This window comes from Terrapene carolina, unplaced genomic scaffold (assembly GCF_002925995.2).
Source record: "Terrapene carolina triunguis isolate 2854851 unplaced genomic scaffold, T_m_triunguis-2.0 Scaffold706, whole genome shotgun sequence".
Classification (NCBI taxonomy): Eukaryota; Metazoa; Chordata; order Testudines; family Emydidae; genus Terrapene; species Terrapene triunguis.
The window spans coordinates 983302-1006872 of NW_020665057.1; the positions used below are offsets into that span (position 1 = coordinate 983302).

At 40.6% G+C, this 23571-nt stretch overlaps 1 protein-coding gene across 5 annotated transcripts in view; it reads right to left on the reverse strand.

Annotated features, from left to right (window-relative positions):
- The window catches only part of PPP3CA (protein phosphatase 3 catalytic subunit alpha), a 299763-nt gene extending 277048 nt beyond the window's left edge, over window positions 1-22715 (reverse strand). For 2 of the 5 annotated variants that reach the window (XM_026659824.2, XM_026659823.2), the window contains exon 1: window positions 22203-22715. In XM_026659824.2, coding sequence (XP_026515609.1) covers window positions 22203-22260 — 58 coding nt within the window. In that variant the 5' untranslated portion in view covers window positions 22261-22715. The remainder of the gene's footprint in view (window positions 1-22202) is intronic. The other 3 variants (XM_026659826.2, XM_026659825.2, XM_026659827.2) reach the window with 3 other exon arrangements.
- Between the last annotated feature and the right edge of the window lie 856 nt (window positions 22716-23571).

The following is a 23571-nucleotide window of genomic DNA, read 5'->3' on the forward strand; positions in this document are numbered from 1 at the left end:
TCCCACCTATTCATGCTCTCTGTATGTGTGTGTATATATATCTCCTCAATATATGTTCCATTCTATGCATCCGAAGAAGTGGGATGTAGCCCACGAAAGCTTATGCTCAAATAAATTTGTTAGTCTCTAAGGTGCCACAAGTACTCCTGTTCTTTTTGCGGATACAGACTAACACGGCTGCTACTCTGAAACCTGTCAGTATTCAAGGACTGTGTTACTCTGTTTGGCTGTGCAACTATCACCACACTCAAAGCCTGGGGATATTCCAGAGTGACGCACACCCTGTCTGTTTTAAGATATAGCAAGGTCTACAAAAGGTTTTGGAGATCTTTGGGGAATAGGTGGCCCTGCCCCCAAGTGGTTGTTCAAATGGGATGTTTCAGCCTTTCATGTTTATTTCCTGATGCTGGAGATATTTTGGATTTTCACCAAAGTTGGAATGAAAATTATCATAGAGACAGAAATCAGGGAAACACAAGTTGCAGATAAGAACAAAGCAGAGCCCTAACTCGCAGCCTTCAATGTGCACAACAAACTTTAATACTGCACTATGGCTGGCCAGCCCACTTTCTAAAGATCAGAACAACTCTAGTTCAGCTTTGTTAAAGGTGGTAAATACTCCCCGTCATAAAAGGGAAGCAGTGCCCACCTATGTGAAGTACAAATTAAAGAAGACTTACCACCCTAGTGCCAAATCTGGAAGGCCAAATACATCTGAAACACAACCAAACTCTATTGAAATTAAGGTTCATACACGTAAGGCAACCCATCATTTAAATAGTACATCCTAACCTCTACATAAGCAAATCAGTCTTAGAGATGACCACCACCATAGCCAGACAATCAAATACATGCTCCAAGCACCTTGCACACTGGGATGTTTGGCAGGTAATTAGGTATGTTGACGCAACTGACTTTCCCACACAAGCAATATCATCAGAATGACTTGGAAGACAACTCCCTCTGTTTTGAGAGGCAGCTTGATGTAAAGAATAGGGAAGTGGACTTGGAGTTGGGATCCCTAGGTTTTTCCTAACTATGTCAACCTGCCAGGTGACCTTGGGCCAATGACTTAACTCTGTGCCCAGGAATGCTAAGTTATGCTTTCTCATCTCTCTACCAGGATACAAAATTTGTTTGTGTTGCAAACACAAATGCCAGTGAAATCGATGTGGATTTTCTCTAGTTTCCATTATCACTTTATAAGGAATAGTGCAATCAACCACAGTAATTTACACTGTTTCCACTAAAAACAAAATCAGCTTTGTTAGCAGCCAACAGTACTTCCTGATCCACTTCTCCCTGCTGACTGCCTTGCTCTGAAAGCAGAATGAGAGAGTGTATCCAGGCTGTGGCAGTGACCATGACCATGACCAGAAAAGCATGTCAGTTCTCATCATTCTTGGTGGAACTTGAGGCCTGGCAGGAGAGAAAAATCAAGAGGGCTCAAAATTTCCCTAGTTCCTCTCACCTCCCTTCTCTCCCCCATAATTCTCATCTTGAGAAGAATGCTTTAAGTGGGGGGAGGGGGAGAGGAAACACAGTCGGCTTAAATCACTGTTAATGTAAACAATTAATTTCTTTTGTATTCAATTTTTGCATGTATATTATGCACACACATTCATTTGTAACAGCCCACACAGGTAGAGGCAATAAATTGCAGAATCGTGCAACAAGACTTAAAACAGGACTAAGGTGCACGATGAAGTGCAAATTTCAATGCAGCCTTAAATTAGGAGAGAAGTAGAGGTTTAGTCTGAATGAGCAGGAATGGTGAAGTCCTCTGAGATCAGCAATCCTCCTTTTGCAACTGCTATGCTGACATATATCTTGGCTGATAGCTTGGCTACTGGCTCCAAAAGAAGGCACACATCTCAAAGGATGGAAAGAATTTATGAACAGAAAGATAACTTCTGGTAAGCCAGATCATGAGACTAGGCCAAATCCCAAAAATTTAGAGGCCCAATTTTCTGAAGTATATGATCAGACTATCCAGGAGTGAGAGATACACAGAAGATAAAAACTGAAATACTGAAATTTTATTTTATATCTTTACCAGCTTGACAAGGTATGCAAACATTTCCAAGCTATCTGGAGAATATTACATAATGTGGAGACTCAGTTTGTAATGATGGCTGGATTCAATGGAATAACTGAGCCCAAGAGTGGTCTTTGGGTGGTGTTAGAAGCCCTTTTTATTAGAAATAATTCAATGCATTTCCTTTTCGTACCCCTTCTATTCATTGTTACAAGTTACTGTAACATGTTATGAAACTACAGGGAAAACTGGTGAAATTTCATCTCCTACTCTAAAAGACAGGAAACGCAAGTAAAAGTCTGATATCTGCAAAAAAGATGTTAACATTTCCACGGGCAACAGTGTTACTGGAGATATTTCAACTCAAGTTTATTTTAAAGAAAAAAAAAATGTTGGTGGCATGCTTTCCATTTTTCAGTTTTCTTTGGGGATGCCTGACTGCTCGTAACAGATGATTTGTGTATGGTTTAGGAGTTGCAGCAGCAATGAAAGAAGAGCTCTTCGCTACTTGAAGAGTCCAAGCAAGTATGGGGGCAAGAACATCAAGCAGAGTAGACTATCAGGTACACTTTTCAGAAGCACCCGAGTATCATGTGACTTATTTAGGCCCTTAGGAACAGTGTCTCATTTTCTGTCAGTGAGACCAAGAAGCCTAAATCACTTTTGAAAATGTGACTTAAGTGCTTTTGAAATTTCAACTATCTAGCCCTCCATTATCTGAGTGTTAAATGTTTCTGCTGCCACCTGCATACGAGAGATTCACCTGGCAACACAGCAAGCACATGACCATCAAGGCTCTATCCTAAGACACAGATGGATTTCCAGTTCAGAGAAGGAACTATTTAATGGGATTAGGAGTGGAAGGCTAACAAGAAATAATCTTCCCCCAAACACATTGCAGTTCAATTGGCAAATTACATCCTGTTGTATCTTGGTGGAATTCCAATAAAGTGAGGGGGGGAGGAAAGATATACAACATATTGAAGATACTTCACCTGAGTTAGCAATAGCAACATGTCTGCCTTTATGAAAGTGCAACAGCACCACAGCCAAATTCTGCATGGTTCAAATTTTCAAGCTATCATAAACCAAAGTTTGATGCATGTATTCACCCCATTAATGACAACAAAAACTCCGCACTAGGAAGCCAACGTACGACCAAAAAAGTTGCCAAAATAAGGAACACCCACCAGCACATCAGCCACATGAATCTCTGCTTTCTTACTATTACCCTGTAAGAGTGGCCTGCCACTAAAGCTAAGACCACAGCAAAAAGATATCCACATGAATGAAGACGGATTTAAATCTTCTCCCACAATCTATGGAACTCTACAGTAGCTAGATATTCACTTTGTTCTATTAAAAATTAGGTAACCTGTAGTAATAAAATATCAGATATTAGAATTAAGGCCCCATTTAATAAAACTACTACATTTATCTCTTCCAGAAACCCTTTCCTTGCCAGCTTGTCTCTAGATGTACAGAAGTGCATGCTGCAGAAACCAAAAAGATATTTTCTTTGTATTAAACAGGCACAAATTCCTTAATCTTGGAGAAAGGAAAACAAATACGAAAGTCAATACTTCCATTAGGATAGGTATTGCTGTAATTACTACATAACAAACAAACAAAAGCATCTTTTCAAACCTGATCACTTCACCATGCAATTTAAGTCCCCCTCTCCCCCCATGTCAGTGTACAGTTTGTGATGTTTCAAGTATTTGAATTTACTGTTGACGCAGTATTTAGTGGCAGGTGACCACCTGGCATACATGTCCACCTGACAATGTCTGGTGAGACTTCATAATGCTTCAACATGGTTGGTGTGGTCTGTGTAGAGGTGATGATTTTCTTTTAAAGATTAGTTTTAAAATGAAGCATGCATTGTGGCTTTCCCGTTAACAGGCCACTTTAACATGGCAACACATCCTTAAAATGTTTGATGTTACAACCCTACTGGCAAAGGTTTCAAGTTTATCCCCTAAACTTTTTGAACTAAATGTCTTCAGCCCCTCTATCTTCCTGGCTGCCCTCTATTGTACTTTCTACCTTTGCACAGAACATGCTAAATTATAAGAAGAACCAGAGCAACACTAATTTAGAAAAAAATTCAGCCTCACAGTCAAGTTTCACTAGCCAAGTTTAATCTCAAACTATGTTGCATTGGATCCAGCACACTCAAGAGATTTCCATTGTCAACCGCTTTTACTGGTAAAGGTCCTGCTAGATATATTGGGATTCTGAACAAAAAAGTGTTGTTACAGGGGCTTCTATTAAAAAGGGAGCAGTGTGTCAGCAATGCTGCAGGAATAGGTCCTCCCCAGACTGGTGGAAGAATCAATATGACATCACTACCAAGCCCACAAAACAACCCTAAGGAAAGAAAACCCCATTCACTTCACATCAGTGTCAAGTTTAAGGAGTAGGTCATTCATAAGCCATCTGTGTATTTTTCCTAGTTCTGACTTAATACATTTACAGAACACTGTCTGATACAGCACAGTTGCAATTAATTAATCAATCCAGTGTATTTTTTCTGAACGCCCTAAGAGTGTGTTTTAAGTCAGTATAGTACAGAAGCTCTAGGGTAATTCTGAAGAATTGGCTAATAATACAAACTTGTGCTCACCATGCAGGGTATTTGGCACACCCAGAACATGCAAAGCCACATTTATTTTAAGTGAGGGCTCCAGTGACTAGGAGCTAGGTGAAAAAGATTAGTTCTACCCATGAATTATCTTCAGAATGCCCCATTTAGTAAACAAAAGTTGCTTTAAGGGACTGCATGAAAATTGGTTTTTAGTATTATAATTGCTGAATAACTACCTTATATTTAGAAGAAAATGGCTACTATGTTACTTGACCAATGGATTTTATTCACCTATTTATAAATTCCTTTCATAGGGAAAAATAAGGAGAGAGTTCTGCATTTAAAAAATAGGGAGATTTTTCAGAAAACGTGAAACTTGTGAGCCAAAATATGAGCCCCGAAAAGAACGTTTCCATTTTAGAGGAAGTAATACAAAGAGGTATGCACCACACTTTTCAACCCAAGCCCAAAATAAAGTGATTCATTCTGTAGCGGAAACAACACTAAAAATGTTTTCACATATTCATCTGTCTAGACAGAGCACCTAATCTCAACTACTATACAAGTTAACTAGCCTTGTTGTGGTTGAAGGCTTGAAGGGGAAAAAAAAAAAAAAAAAAAAAAAATCAGTGCTTCTAATACCAATGATTTTCCTTTAGCAAAAATGGTAGAGCTACTGCGTTTGAAGCCAAGAGTCTTTTGTTATTTCATCAAGGTGGTCTCTAAGGCCCCAATCCTGCAAAGAGATCCACACAAACAGACTCGTGCTCACATAGATCCCCACTTGGGTCTACCTTCTTGGAAGTCATTGTGGGATCAGAGCCTAGTTTTGCACATGCTCGCTCATTCATGTGCATAATTACTATGTTTATGATCATGGATAGGGGCTTGTTAAGGCAAGTTGAATAATAATTAGTCCACCTACCCAATTTATCCTATACACAAACAGGGTTCAACTCGTCACACATTGAAACCTACAAGTGCAATTCTAGACACTGGCTGAAAACCTGATATATTTTATACATCTGCAGACAACTGTTCATTTGAGGCAGCTTACGTGGCAGTTTCAGATGCTAACCCTTGGCACAAATTGACAGCTGCTTTCAGTTACAGAGCTCAGGGTATCGGAGGGCATCAGGATAGGATAGCTTCTCTGCATCACCGGGGGCGGAGGGGGATGGAAGTCTACAAATCAATCTTAGGGGAAAAATCCTATGCTTAATATCTTCACCATAATGCTCACAGATAAAGCCATGTGCTAATACACAGAAGATAAAAATAGCATCTCCTCTAAAGAAGTTAACACCTGTTGAGCAGGTCTTTCAGAATAACATCAAGAAAGATATTTTTCCTTGGAGACCTATCAGTGACTGGATTTAAGAGCAACTTGGGTTAAAGAGCACTATAAAGAGCACCACAAAGATACTCTCTCTGAGCAGTCACTTTTATTAAAAATCATTTTCAGCTATAAGAACTCTTGGAACTATTTCAACATGGGCATATTCATGGCAGACCACCATAATCTATCAATGCATCCTAGCTATGAAGGTCATTGACTGGCTCTGGTTAGCAGACATGCTTAAAAAAAAAAGTCCACTGGCCTTTGAGTGTGAAATATAGATTTGATCATTGTATTTAAATGATCAGCATCTCCAACAGTTAAGTAATACACATACTGAGGAATATATTTTGAAAAGTTATGGAAGAAAGTGTGTAGACTATTGCTACTGCAACCACTATAGAACCAAATGCTCCTGTCAGACAAGCCTGTAAAGTTTCATGGCATCAAAAAAAAAAAAAAAAAAAACACACCATGGTAACTGAAAAATACCCAGAGTAGCCTTCTACTGCGGTTTTACTTGATGCAGTGGACACTATTTCTAAGATTAGCCTAAACTAATAACGTACTGCAGCAATCCAGTGTCTGTGAATAAAAGCTGAGTGATGCTAACACCACAGAGAAATTAAACACATTGATAGAGTTTAACGAGAGCGATATCCCTAATCTCTATGTAGTAAACAGCAAATACTGTTTACTTGCCAGATAGCTGCCACCTGAGGTTCATGGCCTTAGGGAAATAACAATACCAGGTTAAAAAGAACTGGGATTTGGTGTTCCCTAACCTACTGTTCTTTATAGTCATGGATTAACTCTTCTTGTTCCTTTAGATTTCAAATACAAGTTCTTTACCTGCTTTGACACTTATACAAAACAAGTGCCGAATGACCTTATGCTGCTACTTTACTTGTCAGAGCTCTTGAAACGTTCTGTTCATGCAGAGGTGATATGCAACATTTTTTAATAAGTCAAGACATCAACATTATGGTTTTTTTATTCTTAAATTTGAATATAATTTAAAGCATGTTTGGCATTCAAAAATGCTTGATGTCTGTGACCGGAGACTGAAACCTTCCAGCCACCCACAGTGCAGGTAGGCCACGGAGTCAGCCAGTGTCCTCCAGTGACCCAAGACAGACTGGGAGTCAAGAGATCTGTGTTCTACTTCCCAGATCTGCCGCTGGCCTGTTTTGTGGCTTCCATGTCTCAGTTTCCCCATGTTAAAGGGGGATAATTTCTACGGCCCTTTGAGATCTACAGATGAAAATGTGGTATAAGATTATGTGCACATACTCAGTCTACCAACATTCTTAACCCTGTACTGGAAAGACTAGGTCTAGTCATGAGAGGGTAGGTCAGTCTTTTCCCCTTTATCCCTTTGTTGAGTCTGCCAACTGACAGCATTTTGAGTATGTTGAGACACCTGCCCACTGGGAATTTGACTAAGGGCTTGTCTACAGGGAGACTTAGCGTGCAGCAAGGCGGGATAGTAAATGTACAGCTCATTAGCCTGCCAGACTATGTCACCATGTGCACCCTGCTACTGCGCACTACATACAGTACTTTTAGTTCGTGGCAGCAGGGTGAACACAGCGATGTAGTCCACAGCAGGCTAGTACACTGTACATTTACACCCCAGCTTGCTGTGCACTAAAACTCCAGTTAGACAAGGGCCCCAAGACTCAACTCTATTCACCAAGCAATTGAAATAAATGCTAGTCGCTACCAACCTAGATTAGCTGTGAACTAGTGAAGTAGGTATTAAATGTTTTGTACCCAGGGCCCTTCGTTTTCGGTTTTTATGTGCTAGTGTACACAAAGCCTTTTTGTCGGCAAAACTTTTGACCACACCCGAGAGACACAAGTTTCACTAACAAAAGCACCAGTGTGGACAATGCTATGCCAATGGGAGACGCTCTCCCACCGACATAGCTACCGCTGCTCGTAGGGGGTGGTTTAATTATGCAGGCGGGAGAGCTCTCCCCCGCCAACACAGAGCGGCTACATAGGAGATATTATAGCATCAGAGCTGTGCCACTATAAGGTCCGCAGTGTAGACATAGCCCAAGTTATCTTTACATGTAATAGTAGAAAATTCCCCCGCTGAGAGCTTTAAAGTACATACAAACTTTCTGTAGACGCTGGGCTGGATTATTCTTGTTCAATAACTTGTGCTGCTGAGACTTCTCCATGTTCAAAAGAACCATAGAAGAAACTTAGCTACCATCGGCCAGAGTTAAAATTCTCTCACTTTAACCTAACCTCTAAAATGAAGGCAGGTTTGCGCCACCTCCGGGAATGCATAAATGTATTTCAACATGGACCCAAAGGAATCCTTGCTTAGTCAGGTTAGCAGGCATTTTTTCTCCTTTATGAAAAATTAATTCATTAAGATGTGCTGTGGTGAGCAGAGATCTTTAAAGATTGTATTGTTTAAGTGCCTGAAGATAAGCTGGGGATAACATTTATAGATAATCGGAACACAATTTAAGGTAGCTAAAAGGGGCCTATGTATCCAGCAGCCCCCATTGATTTCCTTTGTGAGCTTTTCTTCATACAATCAATCAGATTCAAGCTCCCCACCCTTGAACACTGTCCCTTTTCCCCATGCTTCTCCACATTGTCTCTCCCATAGTCATTCTCTCAGTATTGGCTTCACACCTTACTTTAAACTGATCCATATGCTTGTAACTTTCCCTTGGTACTTGTCCAAGAAGCCCTCCCTCTTTCTTAAAGCCCACTTCTTCCATTAATCATTTCTACAGTGCTCTCCTCATCACTAATGCTCTCCAACTGTTATACTGTGCCTTTTCTGTCTTAAATTGCAAGATCTTTGGGGGCAGGTAATATGCCTTGCTCGATGTGCTATATAAGTTTATGGGGCTACAGATGTGGTTTTTAACATTAAAATTTTCTTTGTGTATGAAATCCAATGTATCAGATAACAGCTGGAAGTTACACATATTAGGAGAGTTTACACGTTTAAGGCAACCTGACTGCAGTTAATAATTATAAATGCTCAGTTCTAAAATGGACAGTACATAGAACTACATACAAAAATAACAGCTAAATCAAATCAAACTAAAAGAGCAAATTTCCTCAAGTTAAAAAATTGGTTTAGATTACATTTCTCAGAAATGTTGAGAGAAGAACGTGCTCCATTTTCTACAAGAAGGGGAAATATTTAACACACACAGAGGCAAGTCTTATTTGTATTCAAGGAGCATCCAAAGCCCCAATCAGCATCAGAAATGCACCGGATATGCTATTGTAACACCGACAGACCCCGGTCATCAGCGGGCAGGATCGAACCTGGGACCTCAGTGCATGAGCATCTACCACCTGAGCTAAAAGCCAACTGGCTCTTTGCTAAGGCTGTAGAGAAAACTCATTTTAACTCTCTCTAAGGCCTTGTCTACACTGCGGGTGGGAAATCAATCTAAGTTACGCAACTTCAGCTATGTGAATAATGTAGCTGAAGTCAACGTACTTAGATCTACTTACCGCGGTGTCTTCACTGCGGTAGAACGACTGCTGATGCTCCCCCGTTGACTCCGCCTACGCTTCTCACTCCGGTGGAGTACCGAGTCGACGGGAGAGCGCTCGGCGGTCGATTTATCGCATCTTCACTAGACGCGATAAATCAACCTCCGCTGGCTCAATCACTCTGGAGGTAAGTGTAGACATGTCCTAAGTGGTCTCGGTGCCACTCGATGGGGCAGAACACCACACCTAGAAGGTGTATGCGTTACACTATATAAACACAAGATGTTTACAATCTAATTTAAAACAAGATACACAAGTGGGGAACAAATGATAGAGGGTAAGGAAGAAGAAGAAGAAGAAGAACAAAGATGGCAATCATAAAATTATGCAATTCGGGCCTGATTCAAAGTTTACTGAAGTCAATGGAAAGACTTCTTTTGACTTCAATGAACTTTGGATCAGGCTCTTAAAGAGGAAAATTTTCAAAGAAAAGTGCCAAATGGCACCTAACTGCCAGTGAAATCCAAAGGGACTTAGGCACCTTTGACCTTCACTGGCAATTTAGTGCCTAAGTCCTTTGGCACGTAAGTCCCTTTGACTTTCAATAGCCAAATTGCCACCTGTGCCCTAGAAAGTCTCCACAGAGTCTAACAAAATGCAAGGCTATTCCTGTATCAGTGTCCTGAATTTAAGAGAGCATGGAAGAAACATTAAGGATAAAAGTTACTATATAGCATAACATTGTTCCCATTTGCTATCATTAACTATGGCTGCACGTGTCACTGTAGTTAATGGTCAGCTGCGCTATTTCAGGTGTTCTAATACAGTATGACCATTGTAATTTACATCAGACTGAAACTTAGAGAGACAAGGTGGGTGAAGTAACATCTTTTATTGGGCAATTTCTTTTGGTGGCAGCAACAAACTTACACAGGTCTGGGAAACGTACTTAATGTCACAGCTAAATACAAGGTGGAACAGACTGTTTAGCATAAGTAGTTATCATGTATTTCCAGGGACCATTCAATGTGAAGTGGCTTGTAAACAGCTCTCCAGTGATGGGGGGGTGGAGGGGAGGGGGAAAAAAAGCTGGAGGGAGGGTTTAAGTGGGTTATAGATTGTTGTAATAAGTCATAAGTCCAGCGTCTCTATTCAGACCATGATTTTTAGTATCTAGCAAAGTTGTTAAATTTGCTGTGACACTCTGAGTACATTTCCTAGACCTGAAGAAGAGCTCTGTGTATACTCAAAAGCTTGAGTCTCCCACCAACAGAGGTTGGTCCAATAAAATATATTACCTCATCCACCTGATCTCTCTAATAATACCCTGGGATCAACATGGAGACAACAACACTGCATACATCAGACAAACTTGGCAAAAATTATAGAAAAATGGTGTGAAATGATTCAAGCTGTTTTTAGAGGATAGTTTCAGATTCAAGTTATTTTTGTTACCTTCATCCCCTAAAAAGTGATGGTAACTGAAATGTTGCAGGCATTTGGTCATTAGGATGGGATATTACAATTGCCACGTTGAAATAAGAACAGCCAAGACAGTCCGAGTTTGTTATTGAAAAGCATCTGACAGTGATATTGCAACATCACAAACTAAGGTGGCTGGCAAAGCAGCTTTTCATTTGAAGACAGCAAGAGCATTTCCTCAACCACACCCAAGCTTTATAAATGTCCTCTCGATAGTACCAGATGTGTCATACCTTGGATTTCTCAAGAAGATACCGGAGGGGCGAGGGGGGGGAAGAGAGAAGATTGAAGGGGGCAGATGCCAGCAGGAGCCACACATACAGATGTTTAAACAGAGGGTTTGAGAGTGATCCAGTATGGCCCACCTTCTCTTCTGCTGAGACACTGTTTGACATCTAGACAGAAAGCTGTGAGGGAAAAGTAAAGGTGTCCATAAGGACTCACCCTAGAACTTACTGCCCAAGATCAGCTCTTGCTGTTTCTAGAATAAAGTGCACAGTACAGCTCACCTCTGCCACCCATGCAGCAGTGCAGAGAGTTGACAGAAGCCACCAGCACATAGGCACACCTTGAGAGAACTCATAGTAACAACAATCAAACTGAAAGGTTGGGAGAAGAAAGAGAGAGAAGTAGAGTCTCAAAAAAACTATAACTCAAAACCAGGAAATCTTTATGGGAACTGCATTCACATATATTTTATAGGGCTAAGAAAGCCACTAAAGACTGCAAAATCAGAGGGGGAACTGAAGAGACGGTATGAATGAGGACCCATACCTTAACAGTTTTGCAATATGTTCTATAATTAATACGTTTGAGCTGGATGTAGAATGGAAACATCTCAGACTCTCCCGTACATTTTAGAGATTCCATGGGTTTCCAAGCAGGGGCATAATGCACTCTCTCAAAATAAATAAAAGCACCCCTTATATCTGTAACGAAAAGCTGTAAAGGAAAAGAGGGTAGAAGATTCTATATTGTCAAGCACCCGCAGTGTGACTGGCTGCTTGAATGTTCATGCTTTGAAATGCCCATTATTTTGGAAGGAAATCCTTTCTAGTCTGGATAAATGATCCTAAGACAGGAAATAAACTCAAAAGCTTCAAAATAAAAAAGCCAAACATGAAAGTCACATGCAGAATTCCTAACAAGATAACTCAGGATTCTGATAACTAAATAAACTGAACAATACTTTGTGTGAACCGGAAGGTCTAGCTGCAATATCACAATCTATATTTGTCAGCACATGCTATTTTCATTATTCTGATCAGAAATTAAAAGTATGTTTCAATTTCATGGCAATACTGCATAGATTGTTTTTAGAGTCAGAGTCAAGTATTTATGCATCACTTGTTCCATTACCAATTTATGTATTAAATAGTCATAATGATTTCTTCAGTGAAGAGTACAGCCCACACCATCTGTAGATTTTGGATTTTTATCTCACCTTGTGCGTAGCAGAACTCATGAAAGAAACCAAAATACAACATGCTTGTTCACAATTCAGCCAATTCAAGGCAAGTACTACTGTATTTTGATCTATACAAGTAATAAGCTGCTATAAACTGCCTAAGCTGCATCTCACTAAATGATGGATGGGGAAATTAATAAGATATAATGTAGATTTTTAAGACTGACATGTCATATTATCCCAATAATGGTTTGAATGATCCAATATTTTATATTAATACTGCACTTTTCATTTAGACAACTCTATACTGCATCCGATTTTTTGTTCTATTAGTCTAGATATGCCCTTTTGTATTGTTCTGCCTCTTAAAATATAAAAGATATTGGGAAAAAGAGCTGCTACTTCAACAAAATAAATCGTTAATATTCCTTTTACCATAATTCCTCCGCCCGACCCTCTCAGGCTACTATACAATATGTTCTTTACCAAGGATGTTTTTAGAAGTGCAAGAAGCAAGACTTGAAAAATCCACTGATCTGTGGGGATCAAGAAACTTTCCTGGGTGAATACCATCCATTTCTGCAGAATATAAGCATCCTTTCCCCCTCCCAATTTAAGTATAGCCTTTTTTGTTGCACAGGTAAACTTCCAAACATGAACAGAGTGTAAACCACGGCAGTGTGGTCTTCTGAAGTATGCAGAAAGTCAGCTCCAGTGCCTAGGCTGCTGCTCAGCGCTTTTCCAAGCTGCAAAAACTGACAAGCATGCTGAGAGTTTTCAGAGCTGCCACTGAGCATCTTGCAAGCAACAATGAAACCACAAGAGTCAAGTCAGCTTTTCTCTATTAGATCCTGGGAAAAGCTATGGGCACCAGCAGAAGTAGGCACCAGAGATAGTCATTAGGAGTGGAAGATGCAAAAAATGAGAGGCTGCAGGAAAAGGTAGTATACATGCACACCCAAACGAGCAGCACCCTCACAGTAGTCAGGAGGCTTTGGGATTAGATGGATTTGTACGTGGGGGCTGGACAGAACACAGAAATAGTGATCTTGTCTCTTCTAGCAGCTACCTGAGGTTAAAGGCTTTAATGAGATTAGAGACCTACTAGCCAGTGATAACAAAATAAACAGAACCCTGAATAAGGTCCATAGACAAAACCCGGCAGGTGTTCCTCATTTCACAGCCGGGGGGGTGAACTGGGAAGAAAGGGCTTAGCTTCTCACCTGACCATCATCCTTGGATCTTCGTCTAGTCCATTGGCTATTAGGTATCTGGCATTTTCCAAGCCACACATATGACTGTGTGCATGGATGGGGGAGATTGACAATTATTACTTTACAGAACATACAAGTGTGCTAAGCGCTTCACAGAAGATACAAAACATACCAGACACCTGGGCCCTGCCCCAAGAAACCTACAATCTAATCATCCAATCCTGCAAACATGCACAGGCATAAAATTTTAAGCATGGGAGTAGCCCCACTGACTTCAATGAGACTACTTGTGCTTAAAGGGAAGCACATGTAGAAGTATTTACAAAACTGAGGAGCATATACGTCTATAGCGTTAGCAGAGAAGTGGAAAGGAAAAGAACACAATGTAGGGACAGAAAGAAAGAATAGGGGAGGGAAGAAGAGTGAGAAGCAAACTGAAAACAAAGGAGGTTGTGACTAAGTACAGCACACAATGGCTTTATTTTTTTAAATTGCAGAGGGCGTTGCTGCACAAGTTCCTTCACCCTAGCTAGCAGGGGTAGTCCTCAGGCCACGAAGCATCAGGCAAATTTTTTTCAAGCTTTGGTAAAATGCTTTCTACTGTATAGGAATCTAATATTTCAGTTCCCAAAACCCACGTATGCTCAAGGCAGAGTTAGCAACTTATCCTTAAAAAAAAAAAAAAAAAAAACCCCTCACGTAAACTATCAGAAATATGATTTGTGTGTCTGTCTTTTGGAATTTTTGCCCCAGGGTCCACAGATAAATTGTGTTATTCCGAACTCATGTTGGCACCCTGGTTAAATCTAAAATAAATAAGAGTCACGTTCTCTTCATACAGCAGTGTTGCTATGCCAACGTTAACATGCCTAACCTTGCCTATAAAAATAGATCTAGTCAATTTCAAAATGCATGCAAATTACTGTGTCAAAGAGGTACTACTCTAGAGGTGTTATTCCAACAGTATCAACTTTTTGGTGGAGGAGTAAGCAGAGAAAAAAAAATGAGAAGAGCAGTAGCATAGGTTTTTAGCAATTAGAAGTAATATTCACAATCAAAGCGTTCTTCTGCTCCCTCCGTTTCTCCACATACGATGTTCTACCTCTGCAGCACAGTAAGTGAAGAGAAAGAAAGTAAAAGAAACAGAGCTTTGTACTTCCCATTAATACATGTTTGATCCACAATCTGAACAGCTGGTTATTCAATGCAAGACAGATATTCGTGTGAGTAACTTTACTCACATACTTAATTATTTGCAGGGCTGGGGCCATACATTATATAATGATTACATAATTGACTAACAGGCCATCAATGATCTTTTATGGGGGAAAGCAAGGGAGGTATTGACTCATCAGAAGAGGAAATAGTTGTAAGTGTTCAACTTAAAGAACTGATGTGATGCACAGTAACATCTTAAATTCAACTCCTGTAACCACATAAAAAGTGTGCACTCTCAGATTTTTTTATCTGAAGTCTCCTTGAAGTGGGTTTCTCTTTAGAAAGTTGTGGCTTCTTTATAAATTTTAAAAGTGTTCAATAATATTTGTATAAATATCCCTTAAAATAAATTTTTAGAAATAAATAATGCAGAAAATGTGTCTCCTACACTTCTTCACAGGTACCAGAAGGAAATATAGCCCTTAACTTGAGATGTTACTTCAATTTGCTTGAGCATTCTTGACGGAACTAGCATTGATATTTAAATGCAGAACCAAACCCAGATTTTAGGCCTTCTTTTGTATTTTTTAAAAATAGAAAAAGTGACTACACAGAAACTTGTTATAAAAGGGCACTTTTTAATTTTAAAGCCACACTGGAGAACTAAAAAAATAAAGCAGTTCAGTACAAACTACAACCACTTACTTATTAACAATGGCTGAACTGAATTTTCCAACTGGTATTTCTAAAGGTTTTTGAACAATAGGGGCCTGCTTAAGCTTCTGAAACTTGTGGGAGTGACTGAAATACTGCGAACCCCAGATACCCAGTGAAGGATAATCTCACTATTCATATGCTCTCTTTCTGTTGCATGGCACGTATTGGAGAACAAGACGGGAAAAGTGTCTACTTGCACCAAGAGAGAAGCATGCAACAAAAATAATTATGGCCTGATTTGGGGTGGAGAAGAAGAAATAGAGAAGAAAGTTAGAAGTAGCTGCTCTATTCTATGCAACATTCTCCAATGGAAAGTGGCATAAGTTACAATTTGCTGCTTACATTAATGTTGATAACACTAAGCATTAACTCCCCTTTCACTGTTCCTAACACCAAAAGCATGCACCCTCTGATGTCTGGAACCAAGCACAGAATAGGAGAGAGCATGGGTCATCGTAGAGCTATAAAGTGTGCAGAAAACTTTCTATCCATAGTTTGACCAAGACTTTCCCCAAAAAATCTTTGGCCTCCAGGCATTCACAAAGCCGCCGGACAGTTCTCCACCATCCATCACAGATCTCTCCAGACAGCAAAGTTCTAATTAAGATCAGATGTGTTTCCCTTCACTGTGTTTGTACAAGAGAAGGTCTTATATGGTAGATGTGAAAAGTTTATTCAATTAATTGATTTTATTTACAAAAATGATAGTATTCATGGCTGAACAAAGGTTAAGCAAATTAATGACTAGCTAAGTGAAACAACATTACTGCACAAATACATATCCTGCTAGAATTTTGTTTTGATTTAACTTGTTCAGCTTACTGTTTCAATATTTTCAATATCTAAATATTAGTATAATAAAAATGAATACTAGTTACATATATTATGTACACACAGTGCAAGTTCTACACATACTGGATCAGTTTCACACACACACACGTATTCCACTGATGGAATTCACTGAGTTAATCCTGTTTTAGACTAGTGTGGGACCACAATCAGGCCAAATACATATAAGAACAGAAGTAAGCCAAGATATTTTCTTTGACTAACTGTAGTGCAGGGACTATGCAAGTATCCAGTTGTCATTCTTTCCTCAACTGTAGTTTACATGGCCTGTTTTACTGAGTGAGGACAGATGGGTCAAGATTCTTTGTTCTTTTGAAGAATGCAATGGGATCTTTAATTTCCCACTAAAAAGTTACCAAAACAGAGGCACCGGGCATGTTTAATGTCTTATATGAAGTTTAAGGAATGGATCAAGAGCAGACAATCCCAAATGACAGCAGTGGTACAGTTTTCCATACGGCTGAATGCAGATTGTCTCCTGCATCTCCTCACTCCAAACCTGACCCCACACTTTCCGTACAGAAAGTGCAATCCTTTATTACATGAAAGTGTACTATGACAATATTAAGGAGGAAACAAAAGCATTCAGCATTAATATCACATCAGCCACCAAGTGACTCCCTCCACTCTCCTTGTTTGTGTCTCTACTGTTTGTAAGACCCTTTTCAGGGAAAAGAAGCATTTTAAGTATCTAATCTCCCTTCGTTCAGGTCTCTTAACAACATTAATTCTTAATGTGTATTTGCTAATTCACCAGTTTTGAGCATCACTCCATTCACACCAAAGAAGCATCCAACAAGACATACATGAAGCAGCCACAAAGGGTGGTAAGTCTTATTTTTATTTTTAAAAAAGTTTAGTTGGTTTAAAAAAAAATTGAAAACAAAACCTAAAAAATATCCTAGTGTCAGCTCCAAACAGCAAGAAGTATCAGTGCTTGAAGACTTACATTTGCTTCATCAAAGGGGAACAGTTCTGCAATACACCTGGGAGTGCTCTGGATTCCAGTTTGAGGCACTGCCCTACAAAAAGTGCATACATTTTTCTAAGTACTGAGGTTTAGAGTTTCCACTGAGCCTTATCCTCTTGCTCATAGCAATATGTACCAGTCACCACTACACACGAATGTGAACCTAAAAATCAAGACTAGCCACAAAATGTACTGATTTGATGAACACATGCTAGTGTAACTATACAAGCTACTTTATTTGTTAGGTATTGAGGGATAAAATATCAAAGAGATTATATTTAGAGTCAGGGCCACACCAAAAAACAAATAAATCTATCCATATATTTTACACACACAAGCATTTCAGGAGACTGTAATGTAACATAGAAGAGACTGGTAATGTGATATAGAGCCTTTCCCTTCTAGGTCACTGGTTCAAATCTTGCCAAGGTCAGTAGTGATCAAAAGGTGTTGCCATCAGACAGCTGTTCTGTGACCTTTGTGGAATGAGTTAGTACTCTCGGCCCACCTTAAAAGCCAGTGCCAAACCTAACACATTGATACTCTCACTGGCAAATTTCAGAGGCTTCAACTGGTAAACTAGTGTGGATAATTAGCCACCTTTTCATCCCAAGGGGAGGGCTAGAAGCTCATAAGCAGAGTGACATGGAGAAGCTTACCCTCTCAGCATCTGTGTCATACCTTTCTATGGGGACATGAAGGACTTCAACCTACAGGGTTTTCAAGCCAGCACCTTTCAGCAACACTGAGGTTTTAAGGGCCTCAATCCTGCAAACTCTCAGGCTCGTGCACAGTTTTAGGCATATGAGTAATCCCACTGAACTAATCATATGCGTGTTTGCAGAACAATACATTTTAAAATAGTATTTTCACATGTTAATACCAACAGTCTAAAGCTGACTTGTCTAGGTTACAGTTGCAAGAAGTTCTTAACCCTCTTTGCATCATAATGATTAAGGAGAAAGAAGTGGAATAATAATTGCTTGACCGAAGTATAATAGTATCCTTCAGACTGACATGCAGGATACTCTTTCCCTACCATTCCCAAGAATACATTTTTGTCAACTCTTACAAAAGTCAATTTGCTTTTGAAAATTTGCCATTTTAATACATGGGTTCGAATTACTTCTTCATATTGCTCACTGTACAGTAATTTCAGACATGTGAGTATTAAGATTTCACTCAATAAACTGTCAGGTGCCATTGTGAACAAATGACATAATGCAGGTAGGAGAAAGCCAAGATCTCACAAGGCATTCAGTAACACCTAACTGTACTGTGACAAAAAGAGGACATTTTACTTTGAGTTAAATCAATTTGATAGTCTAGAAAATTCCATGCGAGTGGCAGGGTATGAAACACTTACTTGCACTTATGTCATTTCTCATCTTTAGAGTCACTCTCTTTAGCAGTATCTTTAGAAAAAAACAAAACAAAAAACCACCCAACAGGTGTCAGCAATATATCAATCTGTGTAAAGCTGCTAGAATTCTCACCCCCTCAAACCCACCACTAACTGTTATGTAGTAGTACCTACCTAAGGTTCACACAGAGCTTGGAGATCTTGATATAACAAGACATCTCCTGTCACGTGTTGACTAATTGTGATCTTTCAAAACTCAACTTATAACTTTGCAGTAGGTAAATTATCAGATCCTGACTGGTAGAGCCACTGCTTCTTGTGCAGTCAGAAGAATTAATCAAATCTAAAGCCTACATACATGACCAAAAAATGTTTCTCCCCCAAATAAGGTTCTATTTTACAATTTATTTATTTATTAATCTTTTTTAAAAAACCTCTCTGTTTACACTGGTTATATCTGAACATGGCCCAGAGGATTCAAATAATTATGCATTTTTCTTTGTTACAATTTAAGGCTCACTGATTATCTCCATATGTGTTTTAATGTTTGATTTTTTATTAATTTTACCATTGCAAGGCTATTCAGCTTTTCCTCTCAAGAAGATACAGATAATGACCTATGAAAAAGAAATACTATAGCTCTGACTAATGTAACACCGGACCTGGGATTCTACAGCACTAAATTAAGTTAAGAATCACATTTGTTTTGTTATTACAAGTGAAAAAAGCTACATTACGATCTTTCTTCATTTATGCTTCTAAACAATAAAAAAGCAGTTCAGTTAATGCAATTTAAAATGAATATGATACAGTATAAAAGTAATCCTATTAAGAGTTCACTGTGCATTACTCACTCCAGGTTCTGTATTTAAGCATTTAACCGGATTTTGGTGTTTAATAAAAGAATGAACCAGTTAAATGAATCCAAATATTAACTACAAAATGTTGACGAACAACAACTATCAGGCCAAATGAATGAATAAATCTTCTAAGCATGATTTAGGTCAATTTCTGTTCCTTCCTTCAATTCCTCTTAATGAATACTTCATAAAAGGAATAAAATCTTAAATGTTTGGTGGACTGAATGTTCACAGAATCCACACACACAAAAATGTAAGAAAGCCCAACTATCTGTGCTGTCAAATATCTTAGAAATAGTGTTTCTGGGAAGTTTGGAGCCTATATACTTATTAACACAAAATGAAGTGTAACAATGTGAAGAGTGATTTAAGGTTAAGAGTCATAAGGAGACTAAAACCTCACACTAATGTGTATAAAAAAAAAAAAACCACCACCCTAGACTTATTATAGTACCTTTAAAGACAACAGTAAGAGTCTATTATTAAATGCAGGAGTAGCAATTTTATTTATCAGCATTCAGAAAAGCAAAGATGATTTTGTTTTAAGTAAAAAGATAATAGGTCAAATCCTACATCTGTTCTTACTCATGTAGAATATCCACTGAATTTAAGTTTTCCCTGAGTAAAGTCCATAGAATTTGGTCCTACCTTAACACAGAGTCAAACACAAAATTTAAGAAGAAATCTTCATTCAACCCCAATTACTAGTGTACTCCAGACATTATGCAAAATATTTGTAACGTACGTAATGTCTCTAATTGAAGGGTATCAGAAAAGTCTAGTCATATATTACAAACTTTTAAATCCTGGCTCTTTTACTGTGATGTCACAGGACCATGATTCAATGTAATATTGCCTAAGTCATGCGACAAATATTTCTTATTTCACAAGATAAAGGCAAACTCCATTTTTTAAAACTGTTACTACAGTGCATACAACCAAGTTTCTTTAAAAAAACCAAACCCTTGGATATGAAACAATTAGAAAAAAACAGAAAATTAAATGATTTAAATGATGTGAATCTCTCAATAAGATTTACATTGGGTTTTGGTTGATGTTCAAGTAAACACATACAATCGTGCATGCTACAGAGCCAATTTTTTCCAAGTTTCTTGGATTCTGGAAGCATTCACAGCCCATTTGGAGTTTGTATTTCACCAAAAAATCTGGAGATGAATACAGGTTTATAGCCTATGATGGATACATTGTATTACACCTAAGTACGTATATAGAAATACGCACATTGTACATGTATTAAATCATAAACATTTGTTCCACAAAGGAATAAACATTCTTTTATTGCTGTGTACTGTGTTTGTGTGGCTAATGAAAACTCTCAGATGTTTTTCAACAAATGAGTGGCTCAGGAGCATTCAAGCTCATAGAACATATATGTATGTTTTTTACAATGGATCCAAGTCATCAAGATTATACTCATTTGTGGGGAACAACACCCACACGCAGATATGTGCACACACATGCAAAGATACAAGGGCGCACAGTGTCTCTGTTGGATAACTTCACATTCAACCAGGCCAAATCATAAACAATAACCATGATGGGGGAAGTGGCTTGGATTGCCTTCTATTGTGCTTAATGTTCAGCATGTATTATGCGGCTTGTACATGCATTTTCATCTCCTAGAGAGGATGATCCTGGATAAATATTCCACATTCTAGAGTCAAATCCCCCTCCCTAAACGAAATTCATTTGGCTACTGGACTACATGGCATCGCCCAGAGAAAAAAGAACTTCCCACTGCTGCTGCATAGGCTCTTCCTCACCATACCAGCACTGGTGGCTGGGTGGATAGGCTAGGTGTGTACTGTGTACACAGAGACAGAGAGATCGGCGGATCCTCCTTCTCTATGTGGAGAAATAGACCATAAAGGACCGCAAGCAAGAGCCCTCGCCCGAACAGAGATCTCTGTGAATCAACCGCTGGCTCCAGGTGTCACCCACATCAAGCAGCACGTTTGAGAGAGGGAAGAGAGAGGAGAGATGTCAGCGACGCGAGGGAGGAGGGGGAGAAGGAGAGCCCAGGCTGTCAGGATCGGGGGATTTACGGGCATATTCATGCATGCGGGGAGCTGAAATGCAGTGACAAGATCTGCCTACAGACAGCGGAGCCTGCGTGCGAACCCGGCCACCCAACCCAAAGGGGCTCGGATCAGGCCGGGGAGGAGGAAATGCCCGAAGAAGTAGCCAGAGGAGAGGAGGGATCCAGGCTCTTGTGCTTCTCTCCCTCCCCTCCCTTCTGCCTGAGACACTCCAGCAACTAAGGAAGCTGGGGCTCCCCCTCTCTCTCGCGAGCCCTGTGCAATCACTTGAAGGCAGAGAGGGGGAGGCAGGGGGAGAAAATGCTGCAATGTAGCTCTAGGCAGAGAGATCTCCCGAGCAAACCCAAACCCGAGTCAATAGTGCAAGATACCAATCAAATTACCACCCCCAGACACAATCCTGACCAACAGCCACCACTTCCTTTATCTCTCACAGCAGCTACTCCCTATTCACTCCCCCATCACCGCCTCCTCCACCCCCCTCCAAACCCGTCTCGTCCATTTAGCAACTGCAGCCACAGTAAATAAGCAGACCCCGTTCCTTGGAGGGGAGAGAGACGTACGGTATCTTGGAGGACGGTGGTAGCCAAATTTAAAAAAATGGAGGAGGGGCAGTGGAAGCAGACAGCTGTCTGTGTGTGTCCGTCTGTGCACGGCACAGCACTTACCTTTCACCACCCTGTCCGTCGTTGATAACTTCGGATCAATTGCCTTATGCTCAGACATTTCCAGCAGCCGGGGGCAGGAGGGAAGGGCTCTCTCCCTCACACAGCGCAGACACAAGGCTGAGACGGCTGCTGCAGCAGCAAACGGCCAGTCAGTGTCTCTGGGTCCTTGGCTGTGGTTAAAGTTACTGCCCCCTTGCCTGCTGCTTGCTTGCTTTGCTTTCCTTCTTCTCCTCCTCCTCCTTCTTCTTCTTCCTCCTCCGCCTCCTCCTCTAGTTAATTATTTATCTCAATCACGCCACTCGCTTCCTTATTTATATTTTTTGCATAAATAACGGGCAAAAGCAGCCAGAAAAATTAAATTTAAAAAAACAATCAGGGTGCAAATGCAGCAGCCCTAGGCTTCCTTCCCCCACAGCAGCAGAACGGCTGCTGCTCCAGCTCCTCCGGCTGCTGCACTGGATCTGGATACGTCTCTTCCCCCTCCTCTCTCCTTTCACTCACATAGGCACAGCCACTAAGCTGCACACGGTCCAAGGCGCAACCTACCCTCACCGCCTAGCCTTACACCCGCATCTCCCTCCCAGCTCCCTCTCCCCCGCCCCCATCTCTCTCTCGCAGCCATTGGCTCAGGCCGGGCTGCCAATCACTGTCAGGTAACTGCCGCCCGCCTCTCCTCCCAGGTGTTCTGACGGCTCTCACCATTAGCCGGGTTGGGGGCAGGGGAGGGGGAGCACAGCAGCAGCTGGGGGTGGAATTCTCCCCGGAGCGTTCTAAAGGCTTGGTTGAGCAGCAAGGGGAGTAGTAAAGCGCCTTGTGTGATTTGCCTTGGGGCTTGGGGGCGGGGAGGTGGGGCAGGACTGTGGGCTGGAGGGAAGCGCTAAGCTGTACCCTGCTATTGCACCGCGGCTGGCGATGAGTTACCGGGAGAGAAGCGGTGTTGGGGGGTGTCGCCCCCTTTTTTAAAAAAAACCCAAGGCCACAACAGCAGCAGCAGGGAGATAGCGCGCGTGTGTCATTAGCTGGCGGGGGCGGCCTTCGCCTGTCACTCACTGTAGCTACTGCTACACAACAGGAAAAGCTCCAGGGTGATCGCGCCTGCGTGTGTATCCCTTGCAGTAAGGCACAGACACGACACGACAGGCTCGTCCATGCACCGCTGCAGCCCCTTTCCCTTTGGGGTTAGGGGCAGCCGTCAGTTAGGTTTCCTCTTGCTCCGGTGCCTTTATCAACCAAGCTCCCGACAATAGCTTTTCCCTGTTTTTCCTTCTTGCTTGTAGTGCTGCTCTGCGAAGGAAGGAGGAGGGGCCTTGGCTGGTTGGGATGGGAGCTTTCCAGTTGGAGGGTTGATGGATGGGTTTTCACTAGCGGC